The following is a 27,490-nucleotide window of genomic DNA, read 5'->3' as shown; positions in this document are numbered from 1 at the left end:
TGAAATTCATACTTTGTGGCTGTTATGTATGAGGTAAGGTGATGAAGGCAGTAGTCCAGGTATTAGGAAGAAGATTTTTAAAGGGTCAGGCTGAAGCTCGGAACAAATGTGCAAATTAGAGTGTTCCCACATTCTTTATTGATGCAAAAATGGCCATATAGGGATTTTTGGTAAGCTCTGTGTTAAAATATTTTTGTTGCTTCTCTTGAGAGAAATTCTTGCTACAAGATTGGTGGTGGTGTTCACAGTGAAGTAAGGGTTGGAGGTCCCTGTTATTCCAGCCATCTGTGTTCATGTAACTCTGATTCTTGACCCAAAAGAGCAAACACTCCATAACAACAAAACATGCCAGCATAAATATTCTGCCCTTCTGTTTAGAACATCAATCTTGGCTACTTGCTTAGGAATGGAGGCAGGTAATCTTCTGCAGTATGTGTGGAAACAGTGAAATGTATTTTGGAATTTAAGGTTGGTATGAAAGGGTCCTTCTATGGCATTTATGCCAAAAGTTTGTGTAACAAGTAGTGCATACTCTTTAGAAGGAATAGAGAGAAATAAAAGCAGATTGGAGGTATGCTGAACAAATTTAGTTTACCCTTGTTAAGGTGTTACCATAAGAAATTTGAAGTTACCATGCTGTGTATCTATCCTTTGGCCTGGGGAAATATGGCTCTATAAGCAGGAAGAGAGCTGGAGGTTGAGGTCACAGTTCACCCCCAGAGTTCAGAGGCATGGTGGAAAATTTTGTTCTAAACTTGGCTTACTTATAAACATATGAGATTATTATTTCTTTGTTCTATAGGGATTCCTTTGATTTTATTCTTTCCCCTCAGGCTCTGGCTCTCATTCACAGTTATTGTCTAGCAGAACTTTGCATTGGCGTCTGTGTGGAACGAGGGGCTGTACTGTGTGTGCACCATCTTTAATAGAGCTTTTCTTTCTTTCAGAACAAGGAATGAAGAAAATGAGCAACATCTATGAATCAGCAGCCAATACCTTGGGAATTTTTAACAGCCCATGCCTGACTAAAGTGGAGCTGCGAGTCACATGCAAAGGCATATCAGACAGGGATGCCCTCTCAAAACCAGATCCTTGTGTCATCCTTAAAATGCAGTCGCATGGCCAGTGGTTTGAGGTGAGTGTTTAATAAAAAAAAATTGATTCTTCTGGCACTTTCGGATGGCATAGACAAACTGAGGCAAAATTGAAATAGCAAGAACAATAAAGAGAAGAAGCAATTTGAAGCCTGTGGCATAATCTTGTAAGAGTGAAGGGAGATTTTCCATTAACCCTAACATACTTTGAATCAGAAACTTTAAACTTCTCTTTGGAGTCAGATTAAAAATCGAGATGAATAAAGAATGAAGCATCATAAAACTTTTTTCTTTAGGGCTTCTTTTTTCATAAAAGCTATATAATAGCAGAGATAGTGATAGTGACCGCCAGGCATTACAATATAAAGAAGAGGAATACTGTGGAAGAGTGGAGGATTTATTATTACTTGGCAAGGGATTTGGTGGCAGAGTAGCTTGATTTGCAAATTTTGAGCATTACAGTTGGATTCATTGTTGGAGTTAGTAAAACTAATGTATTTGCCTTATCAATTTGCCTTGTATTGCAGATTGCATGTTTGATTAAAATCCTGCTTTGTGTTATTTTGCCTGATCATGGAAATGATTTCTTTCATAACTGGAAACAGGATGTCTTAAAGAAATTAAAATTGTAAATATAGAATGGAATGTAATACTTTTAATGATGTCATGTTGGTTATTTTACTTAAAAGTTATAGTTGAGTGTTTGTGCTTAATCAAGCTAAAAGCTGTGACTTTAAAAAGAGAATAAAAAGTATGTAGAGAAAATTACGAATGTATTAAATCCAGTTAATTTTGAGTCCATATCCATCCGTCTGTTTTCAAGAGTTTTAGCATTCAGCATAGGATTGTGTTATCTATGAAAAGATAAAAATAATAATGGTGAGCATATGCAGAAAGCAAAATCTTAAATTTAGGGGTCTTTTAATTTAGCATTTTCAGCCAAGTTTGTCAGACTTTGAGGATTTTGTTCAATTTATTCCAATCGTTTTTACCTCTGGACCTCTGAAATTTTTCCAGTGCAGTCCAGCACCAGCCTAGGAAAGTTAAGGGTTTTTTGATGGTATTCTTCTTCTTTTCTTAGTTTGCTCTTGTGGAACCACTAGACGTATCCCTGGTAGAAAACCAGACTATAAATAGAAATAAAACTCTCGCCATTGTTTTAGTGCTACAAAATCAGTGTGCCCATGTATTATTTAGGGTGATATAATAGTTAGCCTAAAAAAAGGTAATTTTAGGTATCTGTGTAGAAAGTAGCATTTAGCTGCACTGTGTGTAATGACACAAATAGTAGAAATTAACCAAGCAATGGATTAAAGGTCAAAATAAATGAAATGCCCATTTGGAATGGACAGAATGAAAACTTTTGTGCTGTTTCAGTTCTCCAAATAACTTTGTGTGCATTTCACATCCAGTTTGTCTTTGGCAGGGTAAGTAGATTAAAATTATATATTCTGATGTAGTAATGGAGATTCCTGCTATTTGATGTGGTTTTTAATTTGGAAAGTGATTGTATGAATAGAGTAATTCTTGCTGAACAGATCTACCCACTGATACAATTCTCATCATACATCATTTGCTCCTACTGTCTAGTGAGAGTCCAGGCCATTCATTTTAGTATGAAGAAAAAGTTTTTATTAGTTCGTGTTCCTATCAGTGCTGCAAAGCGAAAACCACTCTGATGTGATGAGTCTTTTCTGGCCAGCACATTCCTAACAGAATTTTTAATTAAGTTCCATTTGCTGAGCTAAATTGAGTAAAGTCACTCAGGTATAGCTGAAAACATAATTTGGCTGGAGGAATCTTCTGCTGATGGCAATCAATGATCCAGCAAGACCTGAAAAAACAGACAAGGTAATAATTAAAAAAACCTAAGATCTAGTTACCAGTGAAGTGAGTCACTAAATGGCAACCCAAAAAAAAGAGTAGAACTGAGGAGTGTGGATTTAGTGCCTTCATGAAATGATCTTGAATTTCCAGATACCTTAAACCCCTTGGAGATCCAAACATGCTGTAGCAAGATAAAGTATTACTGAAATATACATACTGATCACATTCTCTGGTTGCGTGGAGTCTGATATACAGGTCTGTGTAGGTTGTGCTCTTGCATATAAGTGCTTTTGAAACCCATGGAAAGTACTGAGGGCTGGCTGCACAGCTGCTCCTGGGCCAGATGCAGCTGAAGCATGTGGGCTTAGGCTGATGGGGTTGCACTGTGCATGAAGTTAGAGACCCTGGGATATGAGGGAGTCGCTCTACAGGTGCAGACAATCCCTAGAAGTGAGTAATCTGTGCACATTTGTCTCTGGGATAATTTTGATAAAATATGTCAGCCTGTTGCTGAGGAAATATTTTTTTTTCAGTTCTGCAGTTCTGTGTGTGCATATGTGTGTGTTTGTGTAAATTATGCCACCCACACATGTAAATATAGAATGAAAATGTGTTGATGCTCTTGTAGAGTGGGTAGATGCAGTTTCCAGAGATTGGAAATGACATCTAAGTATTCTTCTGGATTTTTTTTTTTTAATTGTGGTTTTCCTGTTTTGTTTAGTTTTGGGGGATTTCGTTTGGTTTTTTGTTTCCTGGACACAGAATTGGTGAGGTTGAAAGGGACCTCTAGAGATCTCATGGTCCATGTGCTGATCAGGTGAGGACACCTAGGGCCAGTTGCCCAGGACTGTGTTTTTGAGTATCTGTAAGAGGGAGGATTCTGCATACTCCCTGGGTAACCTGTGCCAGTGCTTCATCACTGTCACAAGTGAAAATATGTATCCTCATCTTCCTATGTTTCAACTAGTGCCCATTACCTCTGGTTCTGTTGCTAGCCACCAGTGAAAAGAAGCCCAGATCAGTTGTCTTTGGACCTTCCCTTCAGCTATTACATTCATAAGATGCCCCCTGAGTGCTCCAGGTGTGTCACCTACAAACTTGCTGAAGGTACAGTCTGCCCCATCATCCAGGTCATTAATGAAGATCTTAAACAGGATCCAGCACTGACCCCTGTGGCCCACTGCTAATCACTGGCATCCAACTAGAATTTGTCTCCCTGATAACCAGCCTCTGGACCTGGACAGTTTTCAATCCACCTCACTGTCTGCTCATCCATTCCCTGTATCAACAGCTCCTCTATGAAGATCTTAACAGGAGGCAGCATCAAAGGCTTTACTGGAGTCCAGGTGGAAAATATCCACTCCTCTTCCCTCATCTACCAGGCCAGGTAGATCTACTTCATCTTAGAAGTTTGTCAAGTTGGTCAGGCATGACTTTTCTCCTGGTTGTCTACTCATGATGATTTTCTTATCCTTAATGTGCCTAGGATTAACTGCTCGATCAACTTCCCAGGAACTGAGGTGAAATTGGTGGGCCTGTAGTTCCCTGGATGATTTGATGAGGGACACGTAATTCCTCAGATGTGAAACCATTAGGAACTTGGACAAATACTCAAAGAATTCTTGGTGCTGTCCCCAGTTCTGGGACAGATAAGCTTGCTGGTTTTCTCTTCTTGTCTGGTGTTTCTCTGTAAACACACCGGCACATGCACAAGTGTGCACAGACACGTCCCATACATTTCTCTTTGTATGTGTGTTGGTGCTGGCTGAAAAGCACTATCTCCACCAATCTAGAATGTAAATGATATGTTGTGTCTCCCAGGAAAATCAGCAGTTTACTCTTTCTCTCACATGAAACCTAACATGACAGGGTGTGATACAGCAGAATTTAAGATGATGCTGTATTTATGTACTAAAAGCCAATTTGCTGATCCAAATTTTAGCTCTTCTGGCCTTAATTTTAGGCAGGTACACACTTGTAGGGTGGCCAAATGTTGTACTTAAAACTGTTTAAGATAATAATTCAATGGCTTTTTTTCCATTTTGATTTGAATGTGTTCAAGGAGTTTAAACATTGCACTAAGTATTAGATGATGAATGACTGAGGTACATGATGACAAATTCCTTTGCTCCAATGATTATTTTACCCACCTAGAGTGTGAATGTCCATGTGCAATAAATGTTAACTGTGTATAGCATTGGAGTCTTCAGCTGAGATGTGCTGGCACTGGAATTCTCATTGACTCCTTATTCCTAAGAAATTAGCGTGGACCTTTTCACAGGTCATCTGCATATGGCAAATACCCGTAGTACACATTATTTTGAAAGCTGAGTAAGTTGCTGAGCTGTGTCTGGTCATACAAGATTTACATGAGATCAGGAGGTGTCATACAGCCTGGCACAGCCAGATGGAATGTGGTGTCTGTAGCTATGAAAAGAGAACAGGAGCTTAGGAAGACAAGTAGCCATGTTTGGGAACTGGGGAGGGCTTTCTGTAATAGTACTCTTCTGGCTTTCAGCAGCAGGACAGTAGAGTGTCTGCTGCCTTGTGGATTTGAACAGCCAGCTGGAGGTTTTGCTTTTTACCCAAAGCTTTTATTAAATCTCAATAACTGCAGAGTAAATAAAGCAGCATCCAAAGACAACATGCACGTGCTAAAATTTGTCTTGATGGAATTGGATGAAATCACTAGAATGGATAAGTTTGTTTACTGAAATAGATTTTTTGTTGAAATATTGTCTGAAGTCCCCTTTGTGAAACTCAGTGAGCTTTGACAAAAGTGTGTTGATATTCTTAAAACAAAAGTTATTCACTTGTAATTTAGCATGACATTTCAAGGATCAGCTTGGCAAGACTAAACAAACAAAACTGGTTTTTCTGGGTTTCCTTTTCCTTTCACATCAACCTGCACATCCACAAAGACCCTCGTGCAAACAGATGATAGAGACCAGTGAGCTAGGAAATGCATGAAACTAGTTAAGGTACAGCATACCAGTGGAGCCTACTAAACAGGCTTCATAAGAATCAGGCTATAGCAAGGACACAGTCTTGCTCTTCATCTGTATTTGCTTTTCCTCTTAGTCCTGCTCTCTCTTTTCTTTCATTTCTGAATTTCACCTACCTCAGCTCTATTTCCATTCCCAGCACCTGCTGCCACATTTCTCTCCTCTCCATATTTGAGACTGGGGGAGATTCCCTGCCCCTTCCTAGCCTGGGGGAAGGATCTGAAGAGAAGACCCTGAGGCAGACTTCAGCTATTGGTTTCCATAGATACCCAAAAGTATCTTTCATGTTACCCATCTGTGGCTGTTACAGCCCACTGCAGAAGCCAACAAGCCATGAAATAGGGGAGTCTGTGGGATGATATATTCCATGACTCTACCAAACAGTTCCAAAATAAACACAAAAATACTGTGGAGAGGGAAAAATCCCACCACATATAAGTAAATGTGAAAAAATACATCCTTTTTAGTTCATTTTGATGAACAAGTAATAGATGAAGCATTTGGATGGAACTGGAAGTTTCAATGATCAGAAATAAGAACTACCACCAGCAGCTATACAGAATGAGGCTTGAGGCTGTCTAACCCCATCTGGCGTCTAGTTGCTAGTTGGTGACAGTGAAGAAATACGGGATCACAGAAATATCAAAGTGTCTTTCCAGCTTGTTCTTCCAGCTCTCAGTGATCTGCAGTTCAGGGAGTTCTTAAACAAAAGTTTATGCCTTTGCAATTGTAAAAAAAAAAAAAAGTTGGTAGAATAATTTCCATAACTTAGTTCAGGTAACTTAAAAAGTTTTTGTATATGAAAAATAAAATTTCAGGATATCCTGGGACATAAGGGTTCAGCAGCTTAAGTGGGGGTTGAATAAGGTAAAATTACTTGGCTTTTTTGAACTTGCCTCTTGGTGATTAATTTTAAGTTCCTTGGTCCTGTATTAAAAGAGACACTGAGAAAGTCCCTGCTCATTTTCTCAATGTCATTTGGGATTTTATTCTTCTGATTTGTCTGTGACTGTATAAAAAGACAATCTATATTTTGAAGATTCAGCATACCTAACCTGTCACAGAACATGGGCTTGTCTGGGTAGTTATTTGAGCTATGTTTATTTTAGAGCATTGCAGAAATGCAGTGCCATAACCTGTTGTTGCATTTCCACAGAGATTTCTGGGCCGTGATTCGGGATTTATTCTCTGCTTTAAAAAACTGCAAGGCTTCACAGTGGGCTGGTTTATTGGATGTTTGAGGGGTTTGGAGAAATTTTTGAAATAATACTCTAGTCAATGCTAGAGCATATTCTAGATATTATTTTTCTCATTCCATTCTTAAGATTTCAACTTGGTGAACAAACATCCTGTATAAAATTAATTGTAAGTAAGGGGGTTACAGTAAGATGAACATACCATCTTAGGAAGATTATTCTCTGACAAGTAAAGGAAATTACAAAATTCTTATATTTTATATCAGATTAATATGATGGCAAGGAGATCCTTTCACTGAATAGAAATTAGCTATCTCATAGTGAAGAAGCTTCTGATTCATTTGCAGATTTGGGATTTTTTCTCTTCGGGAAGGCTGATAATTGGAAATACTACCTGCATGTTCTCTGGCCAAAGCGTAGATCAAAGTCTTTAAAGAAATTCTACATCTGTTGTAAAATTGGATCCATGCAGATTGTGATTTATGAAAGCCAATGGGGAAGAATTGAGTCTTTACCTGAAATGATCACAACCTTCATCAGGAAAGAAAGGCAATGGGATTCTTTCTAATGAAGCCACAATGTAGCCAAGGTCCTACCTTTCCTGACTTGGGGCTGACAGTCAAGGTGATTGGCCCCTCCTGCCCAGATCATTCAGGTCTTCAGAGCATTTGGTCTTGTGTACAGCTCTATGCCCTTCACAACTTGCAGGTGATGATCTGGGAGTGCAGGTGTTGATTACTGACCTTTGGACATAGGAATAAATGGGAGCAGTCTGGCTGCATTCATTTCCCAAGGGATGTTCCTAGAAGGTGATGCTTAAGTCTTTTAGGAGCCATTAGACTTACCTTGTTTTCACTCATCAAACTGAAAGCTGTGATTTTATTTACACCATGGCATTGTGCCTGTGTATATGCCTTTATGGTTTATTTCATCCTCATAATTTTATATCATACTTTTCTTTCTCCTTTTTCATCAAGTCTCTGTTGATGCTAATGAATGTTTCTTTACTCAAAACTACTTGGTAACCTCTGTTGCTGCCAAGATTTGCTTTTAGCTTCTGATTTCTGTTCCTGGTATACTTCCTTGAAGTCTTTTTGTATGGTGTGACTGTCAAAGACAGCTCATCTTTTTCAAGCACCATTGGAAGTCTGTGAGGTCAGGCTGCAGGCTAATTGAATGTTTTATCTTGGTGAGTTCTCAGTCTGAATTCATCTAATCGGATATTTTTCTTTCGAAGCCTTTCCTTTCCTTTCTAATATTTTGGAGGCACCCTCTCTTCCAAGGGTTTGCCTGCTGAGGGCCTCCTGTCATTAACTCTTTCTGGAAAAAGAAAAGTTCTCCACATGGAGGGAATCTGCTATGCAGTTTTTCTCCATATCCTACACAGCATCATTCATAATATTCTGTTCAGCCACTAATGCACTTAGTACATGTTTAAAAATATAGATGCACAAGCTCAAAGCCTGGAACTGTAATTTATATTACTCTTCTTAAAAAGAAAGAGAATGCTCTCACAGGTCTTTCCCAACTACTTATGCAAAGTTAGAATTCTGAAAACTAAAGGCTGTAATTTTTTTGTGTTGGCAAATGTTTGATTAGAAGCTGGTACTGGGAACTTTTTCCTCCTGTGCCTAGCTCAGAGATATGAACATCATTAGGTTTTGATGAGATTTCTTTTTAGACCCCAGGTAATAATGTGTTTATTTATGTATTTTAAATCTGTTTTATAATAACTCCCTCTTGTTTTTATCTCATCCATCACTGTTGCTTTTTCTTGAGCCTTCTTCCTTGTCTCAGCGTTTAAATACAGCCACTGTGCTTTTTATCCTGTCTTTTTAAATCAGCTAGTCTTTTAGCTTCAACTCATTTGAATCAGACATGTTGTCTCAACTGGAAACAAGTAGTGTCATGTTGAGTCAATATATATGAAATATCGTATTATTCCACTAGCTCAAATATCATTTTCTGCCTTTGTAGTGGAGTTTGTGAAATGTAATGCATGTGCAAAGGAGGGAAAATAGATGTCTTTGTTCTTATTGAGAGTGGTCATATTTGAACGGGATGATTCCTCTCTACCAGAGCTGGAAGCCTGCTTCTGTGTCTGTCCAACTAAACCTCTTCAAATCCCCTGTCTTCAAGTCATGGAGAGTGAAGAGTTATTTTCTCAAAGTTTACATAATTGAATAAAACCACATGTACTCCTGGGAAGTCAGGAGGGAATTGGAATGCTTATGTATGAGAGGTGGTAAAAGCCACATGGTCTCTCCCTGAACCTGTGGCCTGGACCATCCTCTACCAGGAAGATCTTCTGTTGGGGCTGATTTCCAGGAACCTTCTGCCTGGTATATCATCCCATGGGAGAGCCATAGAAATGAAATGTGGGATCACGTTGTCATTTTTTTGTTAGGAAATATTTACATTCTTAAAAATCAGTTCAATACTGAACTAGCTTAGATGAAAATCTGAATGACCTGTACTTGTTTACATCCTTGTTTCAATGTGCAGTGGATCAGGGGTTATGGAAATGACTGAGGAACTCTGTTCCTTCATGGTGAACAATTTCTCTATAGCCACGCTCCAGCAGATGTCTTCAGCTAGAGTGTGTCTGTGTTTGCAAGTAGCACTATGCACTTATCTTGACATTTGTTCCTGTGGAGGAGCCAACTGGGTTGGGTGCTCAGCTGTCAGATTTCTCTATGACTTTGCAGACATTTGTGTATTGTTGCTGGTAGAAACATTTTGAACGGTTTTAAGTTACTCGAAAATTTTGCCTTCATCTTAACTTTTGAGCAATTGGATTGCAGACATGAAATACTAAGAAAGAACTGAGAGGAGTTCTTATCTGTTCTTGTATTTATGAGATTTAAGATGTAAAAATACTGTAACCAACAAAATATTTTACTCTATATTAATGAAAGTGCTTTCTTTACCTCATTAACAGGGCAGCTGAATTATTTCCTCTTCCCATGCAGTTCTAGATATTTCTTTGTTGTTAATGTACTTTCATCAGTGTTTCTAATCATCCTAAGGCATTCCTGTAAATACTGCCTTTAGCCATGTTGTCTATTTGATGGTTCTTAATTCATGGTTCCTTAACTTTTCATGACTTTTTCTCAGGATAGCTTTCCATGAAAGCTGTGACTCTTACACACTGTTCTCAGTCATATATATGCATGCATATATATATATATATACACACACATTATCTAAGGAAGATTTCAAGAAAAAGAAGGTTTTACAGTGCTTCCACTCTTTCTTAACCCTGAATAACTGGTTTGGTAGGAATATCTATAGGAGGAATTCTATACTGCCAGCAGCACCAAAAAAAAAAAAAATTCTTTTGCTTACTTCCCCTGCAGTTTAATTATCTATCAATGTGGATACAAATATTGCTGCTAGGAAGAATTTCTCTTGCTTCTTTCCAGTCCCGTGAGATATTTTTCTCTCTCACGGAAGATATTAGTAGAGTTCTATAAGCTATGAACACCTGTGACCTTGCCAAGATTTGTTTATAGTACAGTAGAAAAAAATATTTTGACAATGGATGTTTTAGGATTTTAGCCAATCACCCCAAGGGGTGGCTGATCCTTTGACGAATTAGACTATGAAGAAAAAAGTCTGTAAAAGAGTTGTAAAATAATTAAATAAATCAATCTTGCTGCACAATTCCTGCCTCCTGGATCTCTCTTCTCCTTCCTACCACTGCGGGACACTGTGATATATCAGATACATAGTATTTTAAACTTGGATGGAGAGTTTAAGGCTGCTTTTGTCATGGGCAGGCAGATGCACATTTCAGATTACCTCAGTTATATGCCTGCCTCTCATGAGCTGTTTTTTATAGATACAGAAACCTCACACATCTCCAGAACAGATTTTAAGCCTGGTTTGACTTCAGTAGTCTGACAGATTTTGATAAACCTACAGTAAACAGGAATCTTTGGAGCTGCTTTTTAAGTAGATAATTGACTTGATTGATTCAGTACGCTGATTCTTAACCTGTAGCGTCAGAATGGGACTTAGAGATTGTCAGCAGTGTGAGCCTCTTCTGTGTTTACTGTGAGGAGCTTTAGGGCCTAATACAAATTGTTTCCTGAAGGAAGAGAGCACTTATGAAACTCTGAAAATAAGTGATTTAGAAAAACAGTCTGAATTACTGCGAATGTGTTTTGAGAAGTTTTCTTTTCAAATACTGATTGACCAGGGATACCAAGTTCATTAAGCTGGTTTGGTTTAAAACCATTGCGTAATAAGAGAACGTGCTGTTGACATGAATTGATGGAGTTCAAGTTTGTGCAAAGGAAAGTAAAAGCAGTTTTACTGGAACCACTGTTTTGCATCTTCCCTCATGTTTGGTAGTAGCTTAAAAATGTATTGTATCAGTTATGTTGTAACCAGGCCAGAATACAGACTCCCTGGAATCTGACTGAGAATTGAAATGTCCAAGATGCATTTCTGTATAGATGCACTGACCTCATCTGTTAACAGATATTTCAGGATCTGCCTGATTTTTTTAAAAATTTTTTTGAAAAATTGAAAGGATTGATTTTTTTCTTTCTCCCCTTGAGAACTTTACAATTTTGCATGTAAAAACAGGTAATCAAAGCAGAGCCACATTGCATCAACTACCAGAATCGTGATTTCTGCTCTTGTTTCTTTGCCACTCTTTGCATTCTCTGAAAGAGGAACCTAGATGTAAACTAGTAAGACTAGTCTCTGAAGACAAGAAAGCAACAGGGCTGAAAAAATCTCCTCTCCAAGCAGAGGGCTTGGAGTGGCTGCTACCACCACCATGCTACTGCTGCTAACAGCAAAGCAAAATTTTACCAATTCTGGCTCTACAAAGGTGCTTATTTGCTAAGAAAATTTTAGGGCACTGTGAATCCAAAGAAAGTCCATACTATTTGGGTGTAGATTGCGTAGGTGATCTGTATAAATTTACCTGCTTTTGCACTTAAAGATAGCAGAATAAAAATACATGACAAGCCAATTCTTGGTTTGAACAGTCTCTTCTAGAAGAGCACGTAAGTCATTGGAACTGGAATCATTGCTGTAGCTCCCTATGAATAATTGTTTTGTTCAAAAGGCCTACAGTGTATTGTTCAGCTACTTTTTAGTTTGAAATTCATCATAAAATATTAACTGCAACTATCAGAGGTAAATGTCACAATTTTGTGAGATACTCAGTTTTATTCCACACCACCAACGTGGCATGTTGTGATTTTGAAGCAGAAAACTGTCCATTGTGGTAATCTGGATTTGTAATGATAAACTTAATCAGAGGGATTCAAGGTTTGTTTTCCAATTCAATTTCAATTAAAAACCAGATCAATTTAAAATATGAGGTTTGAGGCTTTTGTTTTTCAAATATTTGGAAAAACTCGTTGACTTGCTATGGCACCAGCTGGCTCGTGTATGCCATTGGTGTAGAACCAGCTGCTGATGCAGAACCTAATGATGCACTGCATCCCTTCTATATGCCTCTTCAGGGAAACAGGATGATCATTTTATCTTGTTGTATTTAACTAGAAGTGCTGTTTGAGGGCTGATTAGTCTGCTGTTGCCTTGTAACTGGGGTAAACTTAAAAGCTTATGCTGTGTCACTGCCAAATGAGCTGGACTAACTTCAATAGCCTTACTCCCCTGGCTGCCCTTCAGGTTGCACATGGATGCAGAACTGTTTTCACTGACAGTGGCATTTTCTGTTTTAAAACTGTATTTGCACTTCTCCAGCTTATATTGGGCTTGTCAGCTGCCATATAGGTGTCTTTCCTATTCTGCACAGGAATATACAATATAAATTCCCATGCCTTTGTTTCTCTCTTTGAAGTTATTGACATTATGTTCATTGTCATCTGATGTTTCAGTACACTTTTTAGTCCCCAGTGTGTGCCTAGTTTGTTGAAGGCCTGTGCTTGTGTATTGGGTTGACCCTGAGTTGATGGACAGTCTTTAAGACCAATTACGCTTCTCACAATTTACATATTTAAACCGCACAGAAAGACGGGACTTTCCCTTTTGTCGGAGCTCGCTTGCTGGGAGGTGGGGGGGGCTCCGAGCCTCCCGGCCCCGCCGGGCCGGGCCGGGGTCACTGCCCCTTTCCCCCTTTCCCCCTTTCCCAACGCTGCGGGACGGACCCTGGGTGGCTGGGGGGGACTGTCCCAGAGCTGCAGGCAGCTAAAACCAGCCATGGACTGCTCACAGCTCAAACCAGCCATGGACTGCTCACAGCTAAACCCATCCAGCGCGGCTTCTGGGGACCGGCGGGTCCCTCTCCTCTCCATGCGGAGCCGGCGGAGTCAACGGGAGCCGGCAGAGCCTCCTGTCTGCAGCCAGCACACTTCGTGCTGAACTGAAGAAGACACCACGCAGCCAGCAGCACAAAGGGAGCGAGGCTTTCCCCACCGTAAAGGCTGAACAAGAACACCCTTCAGCATGGCGGCGTCAGAGTCAGAGAGAAAGAGAAGTGAGTCCCGTGGGACGGAGCTGGAAATGGCGACGGGAGAAAAGAGGGCGGTGCCGCGATTCTGGCGCGCAGCTTAAAAGAAACCTTCTTGCATGCCGTGGTAAGAAACTGTAATGCCACAAACTGTTTGTCTCTTTAATCCATTTGAAGAACATGGGGGGGATGGAGTATTTTCGTGTGCCTGTGAAGAATGCCTATGCCAGGCTATACAGAAGTAGTAAGAGACTGCTACAGACTTGTGGCAAAGAAAAAGCCTTTGTGTGCAGGCCAAAAGAACTTATCCTTAAAAAGATGAATAACCCCATGTGATGGCCCATGTTTTGTAGTGTGAAGGAACTGTGAGATTTTTCATGGGAGAGATGTTCTACACACAGCAGATTGTTTTGTTTCCGGGCGGATCTGCTGTTGGTGGCAGTTTGGGAACCACGTGCAACTGAAGGAAAAACCCTTTTTTTCCCTTAAGCATAAGAGAGAGACTTTTCAAGAACTGGAACACTGACTAACATCCCATGTTCTGTTATCCTTGTGTGAGCTGGGTAAAAGGAGAGAAGTGCTGGGGGGGGGGAGATTTGCTTTAATTTTGTTTTGTTATTGTCTCTTTACTTTTAATTCTATTAGTAATAAAACTCTTTCATTGTACTGCAACTGTTTAAGGTTTGTGCCTGCTTTGCTTTTCTCCTAATTCTTATCTCACAGAAGGAAAATAAGTAAGTAATGAATATTTTGAACCAAAACCACTACATTTAATTGGTGTTTTCTGCCCGGTTTCGAACTCAACCCGCTACAGCTTGCCTGCTTGATTCCTTCGTTCTTTAATTTAAATCCCAGAGTAGATCCTTGACCATCTCTGCATTAGTTTTACTCCTTCTTTTAATGAAAAAGCTGTCACAGAATATCCTGAGTTGGAAGGGACCCACAAGGATCACCAAGTCCAACTCCTGGCCCTGCACAGGACATCCCCAGAAGTCACACCATGTGCCTGAGAGCATTCTCCAAATGTTTCTTGGACTCTGTCAGGCTGGTGCTGTGACCACTTCCCAGGGAGCCTGTTCAGTGCCTGACCATCATCTAGGTAAAAAAGCTTTTCCTAATATCTGACCTAAACCTCCCTGGATACAACTTCATGCCATTTGGTAGGGAGTGTCCATTCTTTCTTCCTTAGTATGGTGGGACTTGATTGATCTTCTGCCTGATTTAGCCTAATAGCTCCATAATGAAGTAATGTCCAAAATATTACAGACAAATTTTCCTTTTTCCTATATATAATTTATATTTTTCCCTGGGAATTTATTGAAATTCTCTAATAATAGTGGAAAATGTTGATGATAGCTAACCTTGTGGTGGAGAGTGAGACTTATCTTTAACGAGTTAAAATTCTACATGCAACTCTGGTTCCACCCAAAGCTGTTATTTTTGAATTCAACTGTAAAGCTGTTTTGCAACTTGTGGAGATTTTTTGCCCATATTTTGGTTGGTTTTGAATTTGCTGCTGAACATTGAATTGCTGCATTGGCACCAAAAATAAAGTGGCCACAGGGCTTGCATGCTTGTTTTTTAAATTTATACCCTAGACTTGCTTTTCAGGTTTGACCTGATGTTGTCATTATTTAAAGTAGCCATGTCCTGACCTTCAGGTGCTCCTGCATTTTGTGGGAAAGAAGGTGGTTGCAAGTCCCAGGTTTAATAGAAAACAACACACTCAGTGTAACTATTCCAACTTGATAATATTTTGGTCTCTGAGCTTTTCTTTTGTGATGGAAATGTTTCCAATTTGCATCATTTGCATTAAAGAATGAAAGAAATCATTATAACACTTTAGGAACCATTAAAATTTTTTCTTTATAGTTTAGAAGAGCTGTACATATACTCTCCTAAGCTGGGCATCAGCAATTTATGTTCATGTTATTTTTAGAAGGCTAATACAAGGAATACATGCATCTTTAAGTGATTTTGAAACCAAGGAAGTCTGTAGTTTCGAATACATTTTAATTGTATCAGCTGGGAATAATTTTAAATAAGATTCTGACATAATGATAAAGTTCACAGAGTTTACATTGTCATAGTATGCATCTTTCCATCTGGATATCCTCTTTCAAAGCAGCCACGTGCTCTTACCCATTTAACTGGAGCACAGCTGATGCAGGCTAATTACTTTTTCCTCCTTTTCATTGTATCACTCTGCTTTTTCTGCTGATTTCAGCTAGAGTTGGAGGTCAGTCTATTTAAAGAGCCCACACTTTTATCTTGATGTCTCTTGTGAAGCATTGTAAAATTTGGCTACTCCTGGGGATCTTTGTGATGAGGGTACATAATTTACTGACCATCTGCCTGCCTTTTCCTTTCATTACATATGCAGAGAGGAAAAACTGTTACAGAACGGGGTCACGTAATACATATATAGAACTTGGCTGCTGACCAAGTTACATACTGTGTTTGTCATTCAGAAATCCTCTTTCTGCCAGAAGTTGGTGTTATATGAAATTCAAAGGAGGACTGGTCTGTGGCACGCAGTACTGAAGAGAAATGTTTATCAAGGGTTTATTTTAAAAGCAGTTGGTTGAGCTTTCTCGTAACATTATTGTTGATTTCCTCACAACTTTATATTACCTTCAGACTGTATTCAAAATCACAAGCTACCCCTTACTTTGTGACCAGCATTCTTGTATGACAGCTCTGGGGGTCCTCGTTCTTCCCCAGCAGGGAGCTATTGAAAGTCCTGAATGACCCGGCTGGAAGGGCTCAAGTTAGTTTTAGTTGGGCATGGTATGTATATTTGAATATGACAAAGTGAAGAGCAAGACAAGATGGAACAGACACTAATGTAGAATCAAAATGAGTTCATAGCTAAAAACCAGTAGCATGAAAACTTTTAATACGGCTTGGAGAGCAGCAGAGCGTGGCCTCAAGAGAAGCCTAGGGAAGAGACTTTCGGATCTGAGATTATTTTAAAGGACATGTCTGGCTGTAAGGAAAGAAAATTTTGTTCATTTGACTTCTTTATGAATGCTTTAAAATAGTTGCATCAAAGCTTCCTGACTCTAGAGAACTCTAGAAGCCACTCTGTTCTAGAGAACAAGTCCTTTGAGGAATGGCTGAAGGGACTGGGTTTGCTTAGCCTGGAAAGAAAGGGGCTCAGAGACCTTATTGTTCTCTACAAGTGCCTGAAGGGAGTTTGTAGAGAATTGAATGTCAGTCTCTTTTCCCAGATAACAAGATGAAATTGCCTCAGGTTATACCAGGAGAGGTGTAGGTCAGATATTAGGAAAACATTCTTCACCGAAGTGGTTATTGAGCAGTGGAATAGGCTGCTCAGGGAAGTGATTGAGTCACCATTCCTGGAGGTATTTAAAAGTTCTTTAAATGTGGTGCTTGGTAATATGGTTTAGTGGTGGACTTGGAAGTGCTGGGTTAATGGTTTGACTTGGTGATCTTTAAGGTATTTTCCAAACTAGATCATGCTATGCTTCTATCCTATTTTCATTCTCAGTAGAATAATCTTACAGGACCCAAATCTTGGCACATAGTTCAGTGGGATCATACTTTACTGAGGTTTATACCTGGATGGATGCTCTCGCTGTTGGTCCTTTTTGCCAAAGTGTCAATACCTCCACTTGGTCATGGTGTGTCTGCAGAGTGATGTTTCATGCAGCAGATTACAGTAGGTATAGGTGTGATGGACATATTTGTGAGGAACGAGACAACTCTTAGAAAAATTAAAATAATTTATTAAGAACGGAAAAATTGAAAAATTACAAAAATCGGAAAATATAAAAATTTGGGATCCTAGTGGCTCAAGAGGTATGCCCCAGGAGCGCAGGGACGTGAGATCTTTCGGCTTGAACAGCACTGGACCTCTGGTGGAATAACTTGCAGTGCTGGGCTGACTTTTAGCTACTCCAAAAGCCAAAGAAAAAATTATTAAAAGCTCCTAAATACGAGTAAGCCTTAAGTGCCCAGGACTTGCATCCACTACACCTAAATCTGCAGTGATCTGCCCCTGCTCTGAGGCTGACTCGCTAGTTTATAGTACCTTTGCTCCACCCCAGTCCACCCCCAGACCGCCCATGGCACACCCCTTTGGTCCCAAGTGATTGGTGCTTCCCTTTTGACAGATCATCTCTGTCTACCAATGGCTCGTCGTTGTCAGGGGGGTAGCAGCAGCTGGAGTGAGGGTGGTAACATGCCCTCATTAAGATTCAGGTTGCCATGGAGCTTAGTTACAGGCCAACGGCTAAAGGTCTAAAATTAGCTGTTGGCTGTTAGAAACTGGGGTTTGGAGCTGGTTCTGAGACTTAAGGAGCAAAGTAGAAACCCTTAAAATAAGTATTAAAATACATCTAACACATCTTAAAACATTTGTAAAAGTATACAGAGAACATGAGAGAAACAACTCTTCCAGTGTACAAGTGGTTTAAAGTTGAAAAAGGATTTTAACTGGGATACTTTTAACTGGGGGATTTTAACTGGAACTGGTGCAGAAAAACTGCTTTGAACAAGTGAAAACACTAACAGCAGAACTTAATATTTGTACCTGGACTGATGGGTGAACATTAGCACTCAATTAAAATTGTTTAACCCAAAATTAACTAATTAAAACACTTAACATGCAAAGACCAAACCAATTAGGGATTTCATGTATGACATTCTTAGCCATCACTTCTAAAAGTGATCTCTTAAACTTTTCAGGGACCTTTTATCTGATTTCACAAATTGTAGTTTTATTCTAAAAATATATGTATGAAAATTCAGATCTAAAGTAGTGCTTTTGCACAAGCTTTTTGTGGTGAATTTTTGTCCCCAGTTTCTTGCCATGCTGTTGTGTGTGTTTATAAATACTTAGCGATGAGTTCTTAGAGGCAGAAAATACATCTTCTTTTTTATTTGCAGAGAATAGTAAGAGTCTCTAGGTGTCATTGCAGTAAAATAATCATACTGATGGGTCTCTGAGTAGTAGTAAGTGTGATATAGTTGAAATGATCTAGTAACTTACCTTGGAGTGAAAGTTGCTTATTTGGTGGTACAGAGAAAAGAGAGCAAAACCTACTTGGTTATTTTTTGTTATCTTTTGCTTAGAGAAAGTATTAAACATGGCTTGTCACTTAACTTGGCTGGGGCCATCTTCATGAAGCTTTTTTTATATTTTATAACCAATTATCTTGCAATATGGAGTGTTTTGATTAAGACACGCTTTTTAAAGATCAGCATTCATGGCACATGCAGTGAAGAGCAATTTAAAATTAAAAGGTTGCGTTAGACTTTTAAGAGCACCTGGATCTTATTTTAGAAGCAATTGTAACTCTGGGCCAGCACCTTGTAGAGCAATTTAAATTATTCTTTTTTACTACTTTATTTGAGTACTTGGTAAGGAATTGATTTGAACAGCACGGTGCTGAGCTCTTCAGATTTTGAAGTAGTTCCAATTCCTGGTCACATTTAGCTGCAGATATGATCTTCTCTTGGTTCTACAAAGCCAGACATCTTAAGAATATCACCCAGACAAAGAAGTGAATCTAGACTCCTTTGATTTATCAAGCATTTAAGTTCATATATTTTTTTCTTTTTTGCTTTCACATAGGAGAATTATGGTCAACTATGGTTCTTAGGTCAACAGGAAGACACTTAAAAGTTGCAAAAAAAAAAAAAAAAACCAAACCAGACATAAAGTTGCCAATTGTACCATATCTATTCAGCATCTGAAGAAAATCTTTTCATCAGTAACACATTCATAAGCACTGCACTACATTCAGTGTATTGGTTTATGCAGGGTAAAGGGGCATGGGAAGAAGAAACAATCCTTTAGTTATATTCAATACTCCATTTGGGAGTATGGTCTGCCCTGTGCCCCATGTGAGACAGAAGACCTGTGGGAATGAGGTAAAGGGAAGGAAGGAATCATCATGTAATGAAGGCTGATCATTATTCATAGGCAAAAAGAGAAACTGTGGCTGCACAGGTGGTCTCCGTTCTGGAAGTTACTACTCTGAGCACTTGGCTTTGAACCACAAGTCTTCACCCCAGTGATGTTTTTGGAAAGCACTATACCAATAGAGGGATATAATTGTGCTTTACTTATATGAAGTGACACAAGACAGCTGTGTCTTTTCTTAGCTTTATTTTTGAAAGTATGATAACATCAAGATCCATTCTCAGCAAGGTGTAGTAGCTCTCCTAAATACAGGGATTAGGGATTTTTGTTCCTGCTCTCCATAGGGCACTCAGCCCCTTATAGGCAAATACAGTTGGGCTTGTGAGCAGGTGGGCCTACAGAAGTGTGTCATTAAGTCCCTGGACCCACCAGTGAGAACCTTTGCAGTACAGTAGCTGCAATACGAGAAGCTGCCAATAGGCAGCTCATGGTAACAGATTGCAGCTAACTGCGGTGGTGCTCGGAGGTGGTGTGGGGAGGTGTACACCAGTATAGAAAGGCTTTATAAACTGGAACCATGAAACCGTGAGGATGGCACTAAACAGCATCACCATCTCCCTGTACAGGGTGGGTTTCTTGTAAGAGGCTGGAGGAAGCTGATGATTTTTTATAAAACTCTCAGAGTATTTTTGCCTTTGGGTTGAGATAAATAAATCATAAGATACATTAGAGATTTCACTGGAGTGTGGAGGAGGAGAATGTAAAGTCTGAATATTTTGTTTTCTGTCTGAATCGCTAATGTGCCCAGTCAGTTTAATTAGAATAATTAGTCATGAAATATATAATTGGTGTGAATCTTCCTGCAGATTATATAGAGAGCTTTTGAAGAGGAATGTGGTTATTTGATACTGATCCTACAAACATTTATGCATGCTCTTAGCTCATCATGCAGGAATCAGTGTCATCCCATTGAGTGTGGAAAGGAAGCTTTCCTTTAGCTAAGGGGCTTTCTGAAATTCAGCCTCACCAGTGGGCAGCATTTTTTTGTGGCAAGTCCAGTGTTTTAGGGATGCTTTCAGTAAGGGACTGCTTTCACCCTTAAGCAACCACTAGTTCTTGAAGGACAGTAACTGAATGATCATAGTGGTCATTCATAGTTACTGTCCTTCAAGGTGATAGCATGTCCTCTGTGGCTCTGTTTGTGTCCTGGTCTCTAAAGGGTTGCTTCTCCTGTGCCCTCCGTGAGGTTATTTTGGCACCACTGTGTTTCAGCCTGCTGTGGAAAAACGACCCAGCTGTAGTAACCATGAGGAAGAGTGTGTTGTTGCTTTCTTGTGGACTGTGCTGGATCATTTCCTGGAGCTTGTGGCTGTGCACACACCTTTTGAAGCTTGTGAAAAGTGAGGATGGGAAGTAGATGGTGCTGTGTGGATGAATGGGCCTGGGGTGGGTCAGGCTTGCCTGATTTAGGTAGCTTTGGTTTTCCCTGTGAAAAAACCTGAAAAATTTGAGCAACTGTAAATATTGACAAGTGCTACTCTTTGATCCCCTTTTTCCTCCCCAGAAGAGTGGTTTGGTTTTTGCTTGGGTTTTGGGGGCTTTTTGTTTGTTTGTTTTGTTTTGTTTTTTATAATAGGGTTTTTTTGTTGGTTATTTCATTGTGGTTTATCATTTAAGTGCCTAGTGGTACAAGTTTTAGGTTCTTCCAGTTTTTTGAGAAAGTAACATCAAGAGTCTTGTTTTCCTTTCCTTATTTGTCTCTTATGTCAAAATTATTTCTTACCCTGAGACTATATGACAGGTAGTAAATTTAGTGCTGAAGAAGGTCCTGCAAATGTATTTAGGCAGACCTGCTATATGCTTAAGATTTTCTTCTTGTAGCATACACTGATGTGCTTTGGTGTAGTTTGATAGTCTAAATGACTGTAACAGTAGATTCTGTACTGTTTAACTGTGTAAGAAAGCTTACAGTTTTCATTATTCTTGGCCAGAAAAAAATAATTGAAAGCTTATGGAGTTTTTTATTAATTTCATGGTACTTTGGTTAATTTCACATCTCTTTTTTGGCGTGCAGTACAGAGTGTAACATAAAAATATGTGATTCAGCAAAAGCTGTGGAAAGATTTCTGTTATTGTGGTGTACAGGACTGCAGATACTGCAAAAAAGACAGAAATAAAAAGAATGTAATATGGCATATCTGCAGGGTAGGACTGTGACCTCGTGGCCTTACTTACTGGTTCACAGAATTAACTGTGGTGTTCCCTTGAGTATTCTGTGAGTACTGGAAAACTTGGTGAAGATATATCAGATACCCTTTCTTATCCAGAAAAGCAGAGACCATCCACTGTTTGATGAAGTTGCATGTCTCCTTTGCCATTATCAGGAACCCAGTCCCTGATGACCTTCTCATTAGCTCAGCTCAGGACCTGTTATTTCCCAAAGGCTGATCTTGCCTATTTGGTGTTTGGTATCTCTTGTTGCTCCCATGCATCACTCAATGCACCAAAGCCATCCTTGCCTTTGAGCCTCAGTCCTGCTTCCAGTGCCAGTGACACCTTGAGCAGCACTAGGAGCAGTGATTTGGATCTAAAATAACTACCTGAAGCACTCTGTAGATAGACAGAATTGCAAAGCACAGTCTCTCCTTACTCTATCATAGAAAAAACCAAAACAGATTCCATTTTACGTGTCCTTCTACCATGACATTTTTACCATTAACTATGGATTCATAACTTATATAGAGAAAATGTTCCTGAATTGTTGTGCTGTCTTCTGGTTTGGTGGTGTTGGCTCTTGTGTCTTGACATATTTGAAAGTCCCATGGCATCGACTGCTTTACAAATTTTTTTTTTCTGAATCATGAATTTAGCAAGCAAATATCAGTGAATTTCAGATGAATTAAAACCAGTGTCAGACATGGTTTCAAACTCCTTAAATGGAACAAAAACCTACATTAAGTTATATGTGAAATCAGTGTCATGATTTTCTGAAGTTCAGCTATTCTCTTAAGGATAGATAGCACATTTCTCTCCTGGTGGCCAGAAAGTTTAAGTAGTTCAGATTAGTGCCTTTCTCCCAAGTAGCAGTTGCTAGGACAAGAGAAAATGGCCTCAAGCTGCACCTGGGGAGGTTTAGATTGGGTATTATTAAAATTTTCTTCATCAAAATGCTTATTGAGCATTGGAACAGGATGGCCAGGGAAGTGGTGGAGTCCCTGGAGGCATTTAAGAGACCTTAAGATGTGATGTTTTTGTGGACATGGTTTAGTGGTGGACTTGGCAGTGCTGGGTTAATGGTTGAACTTGGATCTTAAAGGTCTTTTCTAACCAAAACAATTCTGCGGTTCTATAAATTTATCTGAACTTCTGTGTATTCTTTTGGATTCTGATCAGGCAATAAGCCTATCAGAATTTATAATTTAAAAGTCTGTGAATATAATGTTGGTTAAGGGTCAAATAACCATCAGTTACATTCCTATAAAAACCATGTCTTTTCTGTCCCAGACCTTCTCTACATCTCACCTTTGTTGTCCTTGAAAAGAATAAACAAAATCAACCAGACTCCTCATATTGTAAACCTTATGCAATAGTGTCAATTTATTTCCATAAAACACCATGGATATTTGTGATGTTGTATGTGGTTAAAAAGACTAAAACATAAAAACCCAACCAAAACCAAACAAAACAAACAAAAAAACCTCCACAAAGCAGCAAAACCCTTATGAAATTCTAGTACATCTGACAAGTTCTGTAGGGTTGACACATTAAAAATTGCTGCACACTGCTCAGCCCAGGCTGTGCAGTAGTACAGAGTAAGTGCTTCAGTTCCTTCATTCTGGTGAATTTTTCAAGTCCCATCACTCAGAGCCTTGCGTATTTGACTTTGTTAACTGTTACTTCTAAGACAGCTGCTCAGAAACTCTGGACAAAGCTGAAAAAAAATCCATGTAGATGTGCAGAAAGGAGAGGGAGCTCTAAGTTTTTATCAACTCAAAGTAAAAGAAAATAGAGGAGTAGAAGACAGAATATTTGTTTCTTCATGCCTTTCACAAAGCGTTAGCAAAATCTCTGAGCAGGGGGAGACAGAGACTTGTGAGGAAGCTGCTATCTTAAAATATTTGAATGGAAAACAAGCAGCCATATGTTATAACATTTTGGCTGGAAGTGAAGTGTGTGTTTGACTGTTTTTATAATTTTATATAAATGTTTGAAAAATGTAATGAGAAAATCAACATTTCCCTTTTACGAAAACCAGGCATGCCACCTCCTGTCTAAACTTTGGCCTGCTAGTTCCAAACTGTCTAATTCCTTCAGGCTTTTTAGAGAGCAGGGTAAGCATCACTCCTTTGTAACAGTGGATGAGGAACTGAGAATTAAATACAATTGAGAATTAAGGCTGGTATGTGCCAGAGCCTGGATTCCAGAGTTCAGTGCCTTGACCCAGAAGGCTTCTCTTTCTGTTTATCTGTCTAGCTTATGTATCTCTTCATGTAACATTTTTTATGGGCTGATTTATACTTGTACCACTTCTGTGAGGCTGAACAGCATGTTGTGCTCTTTATATAAGTGTAGAATCTAAAAACAGGTAATCTAAGTGAATGCCCAAGGTTGTACGAGTAATTATGGAATAAAAGGGGCTGCATAAAACTTACCTAAATCACAAGTAATAACCTTAACCTTTTAGGCCTTACCCATTTGCTTGAGAGAAATCCAGAGACAAAAACAGAGGGAAAAGAAAAAGGAAAAAAGAAGAAAAGGAAGGCAGAAGGGGGTTATGTTTTTTCCCTGGAAGGCTGGCTTCCTATTTTGATTTCAGAAGCAAACCCCAGCCTTTTTCAATGCTAATTTCATAAGTGGTACTTTTTTCTAGCAGAGAAATTCTCTGATTTTACAGAAAAATTACATTAAGAAGAAGGAGGAAAAAAAAAAAAAGAAGAGAGAAAAGAGAGAATGCTGTGAATTGGATTCTCCCTCTGTTCCCCAAGAATTTCCTGCTTCCACCTGCCAGTGTTGTGACTTCCGTCTCAGCCCATGGCTTTGAAACTGGCTTAGCAGGATCTCTTTCTAGGGACGGGTGTTGTGTATTCAGTCAGAGAACAATCTCCATGCTGGGAGGCATGGGGGAGCACATAGTGGCATTTCTAGCAATAAGCTTGTCAAAATAAACAGTCTCACTTTTAAAATATGTGTCCTGAATGTGTTGCCTCCTAATGCATATTCATGTCTTTAATGCAAATATCTCCCTTTGCTGCACATATTGTGGATGTTTGCCCTCTCTATTTGGGTTGTGTATCATATGGCATGTAAATAAGAGATGACAAGTTGTGTAATAAGTGGAGGAGGGGAGGAGGTAAAGGGATTTGATTTAATAAGAAACATGCATAATTTACACTCACAGCACTCTTCCACTCTGGTTTTGCATATTTTAATAGCAAATCCTGTGGCTTCATGCCAACCAGTGTCTTACAAATAATAGTCTTTTACTAGCCTTAAAGGTAAGATTTCTCAGATGAGGTCCACTTGCTAGAATAAGTGTCCTGCAGTGGTTTAGCTTTATACTGAAGTTTATATTTGCCCTTGTTTCTTTGCAAGGTGAAGGCAGTTTGGGTGAATACATCTAGTATACAGTATGAGCAAGAAGATATGTTTCAGGTGATGGTTTTTTCACGCCCACAATTAGAAACACAAAGTATTTTAGGATGGATTTATGCTCTCTGACCTGTAAATGATGTAAATTGAAGGCACAAACTAATATTAATATGCTGTGGTAACCAGATATCCATAGCTGTTTGCCCTTGCAATGGTGGGGACGTAAAACCAGAGGATGTTTTCAGAATATTTTTTTATAATCACTGGTGTTTATTCCAGTCACTCAGGAACTGATCATGTGAAACGGGTTCATTTTGACACTGTGGTTAGAGTCACGACTGCAAATAGCCAGCGAAGGGTAGCCTGCTTCAGCCTGAAGGAACAGATGACTCTCACCCTGAGGAGTTAGACCTAGATAAACACATGGCTATGAAGAAAGCATCTGCCACAAGAAATCCAAATGTTGAGTTGCTTTCAAGAGTTTCAGTATGGATTCTGTACATGTGCATATCCTTCTGCATATAAGAATCTAAGTGAATGTAAATAGAAAGTGGAAAAGATACTGTGAGATGTCGTTTTGGAAAGCTTCACAATCAGTGAAAGACTTCATGGGATATCAAATCCAGCCCCACAACACCACAGGGCTTGTGTCTTATCATCAAGGAGAAGAGAAAGAGGCAGAAATGGTAGAGAGGTTCTGCGAGGTGGCACAGAGCAATACACAGGACAGGTGAGGTTTCTTCATGGAAAAGCTTAAACTACATCTGATTTTTGTGGAGACACCCAGTGCTTGCAAGAGTGCCAAACCATGCACTGCTGTGCTGGCTCCCTGGACCTGCCCTCCTTTGTCATATGCTCTGGAATAGCCTGCCTGTGGCTTAACACTGATGTCTGCCTCTGTTGGTGGGCTTTGTAAGCAGTTTGCAGATTGGTTTCTAATAACCAGAGAAACTGCTCCATGAGCCCACCAAACCTGCCCCAGCGTTTCAGGGGCTGCTTCTGACCTGGGTGAAAAATGGATTCTACAGTAAGACAAACCCTAAACTTTGACTGTAATTTTGGATCCAGATTCTTCTAGAGTTTGTGGATTCATTATCTAATTTTTAACTTTGTCTTTAAACACATACAGGTATAATTACTGTAAAATTTCCTTTTTTGTTTCTTAAACCCTATCTGGTACATGAGTATTTCAGGCAAGTTGCAGAATTCAAAAATGTCATTGGGCCACTGAAATGAACAGCAATGCCTCAAGTTTGTTGTGATATGGATAGTGATATAGCTGAATAAAAGGGTTTTTTACTTGGAGGTAGTTCAAGGCATGTGCTTCAGTGCACCATTCTGCCACAAATTGAAGACTTAATGGAGGAGTTTCTTTGGCATTGCAGTCCTGACTGGTGCAGGCCTTCATTTTACCTCAGGTGTATGTCAGGTGTCTGGTGCAGTATCCTAAGGCATGTTCCCTGTAGTTGTGTCCCCTCTTTATTCAGTGTGAAGAGGAGGGAGAAAGACAGTTCAATGTGTGCTGCCAAACACCTACTTTTATGGGTCCTTGATCCATATATGCTACCTCTGGGTCCTAGGCTGAATCCCAGGGAGGCGAAAAAATCCCACTGGTTTTTGGAGGCAGTTCAGCCACATTTAGCCTCAGTGAATATTAGAGAGGGAGGTTTATTTTCTTGAGGTTTTCTGCCCATAAAAGTGAAATTTTTCAAAATCCATCTGTCTTGTGTGAATTTCATTAAAGCCCTAATAAAATATTTTACAGGGGTGGGGGAATCTTTGGAGGTAGTGTTGTTTCTTCTCACTCCCCAAACTAGGTGCTTACAAGCAGAAGAAGAACAAGGCATAAGTAATGAGTAAGGTTTGTCTCCTTCCCATAAATATGCCTTTATGATGAAGGACCATTTTTGTCAAAAACAAGTCTTTTATGATGCCCATAAAGCTCTCTGCAATGACATGAACCATTTTATGATTTAACTTATTGGGAAAACCAAAATGCCCATTGCTCCAGATATTTTCATTTCCATGGTGCTTCTGTGAAGATATGCAGTCTCTAGAGGACTGTGTTTTACATGTAATTCCCAGCTGGGAATCACTAAACAAACTGAAATGGAAATAATTAGTGGTGTTTTTTCCCCTCTCACTCTGTATTACCTTCTCAAAAGAGACTGAGCAAAACAGGCAAAGAAATGCTGCTCTCCAAATACATAACAAGGAACTGGTCTCCTGAAGGCTGTTAAGTAAGTATGGAGAAGAGTAAAATTTTTTCTGAATTATGGAATGGGTTTCTGAGCAATGAAATACTACTTGTCTCTCAAATACCTTTCATCAGTTTTTCTAAAAAATATGGCATGCATGAATACTTACTGGAATTTTATCTTAAAAGGAAAAAGCGGAATTCAAATTGGTGTGAATGTGAGGGGGTAATGTTACAAGTGCAAGGTAAT

General features: G+C 39.3%; 1 protein-coding gene across 1 annotated transcript in view; it reads left to right on the top strand.

Moving 5' to 3' along the window:
• The window catches only part of CPNE4 (copine 4), a gene marked incomplete at both ends in the record, with an annotated part of 190,701 nt that overhangs the window by 8,205 nt on the left and 155,006 nt on the right, over positions 1-27,490 (top strand). Inside the window, one exon of the mRNA XM_082277487.1 lies at positions 948-1,135. Within this exon, the coding sequence (XP_082133613.1) occupies positions 948-1,135 (188 nt within the window). The remainder of the gene's footprint in view (positions 1-947; positions 1,136-27,490) is intronic.

Source organism: Coloeus monedula (assembly GCF_965178545.1).
Source record: "Coloeus monedula genome assembly, chromosome: 1".
Lineage (NCBI taxonomy): Eukaryota > Metazoa > Chordata > Aves > Passeriformes > Corvidae > Coloeus > Coloeus monedula.
Note: the sequence above shows the minus strand (reverse complement) of the source record. Positions and strands in the feature narration are given on the sequence as shown.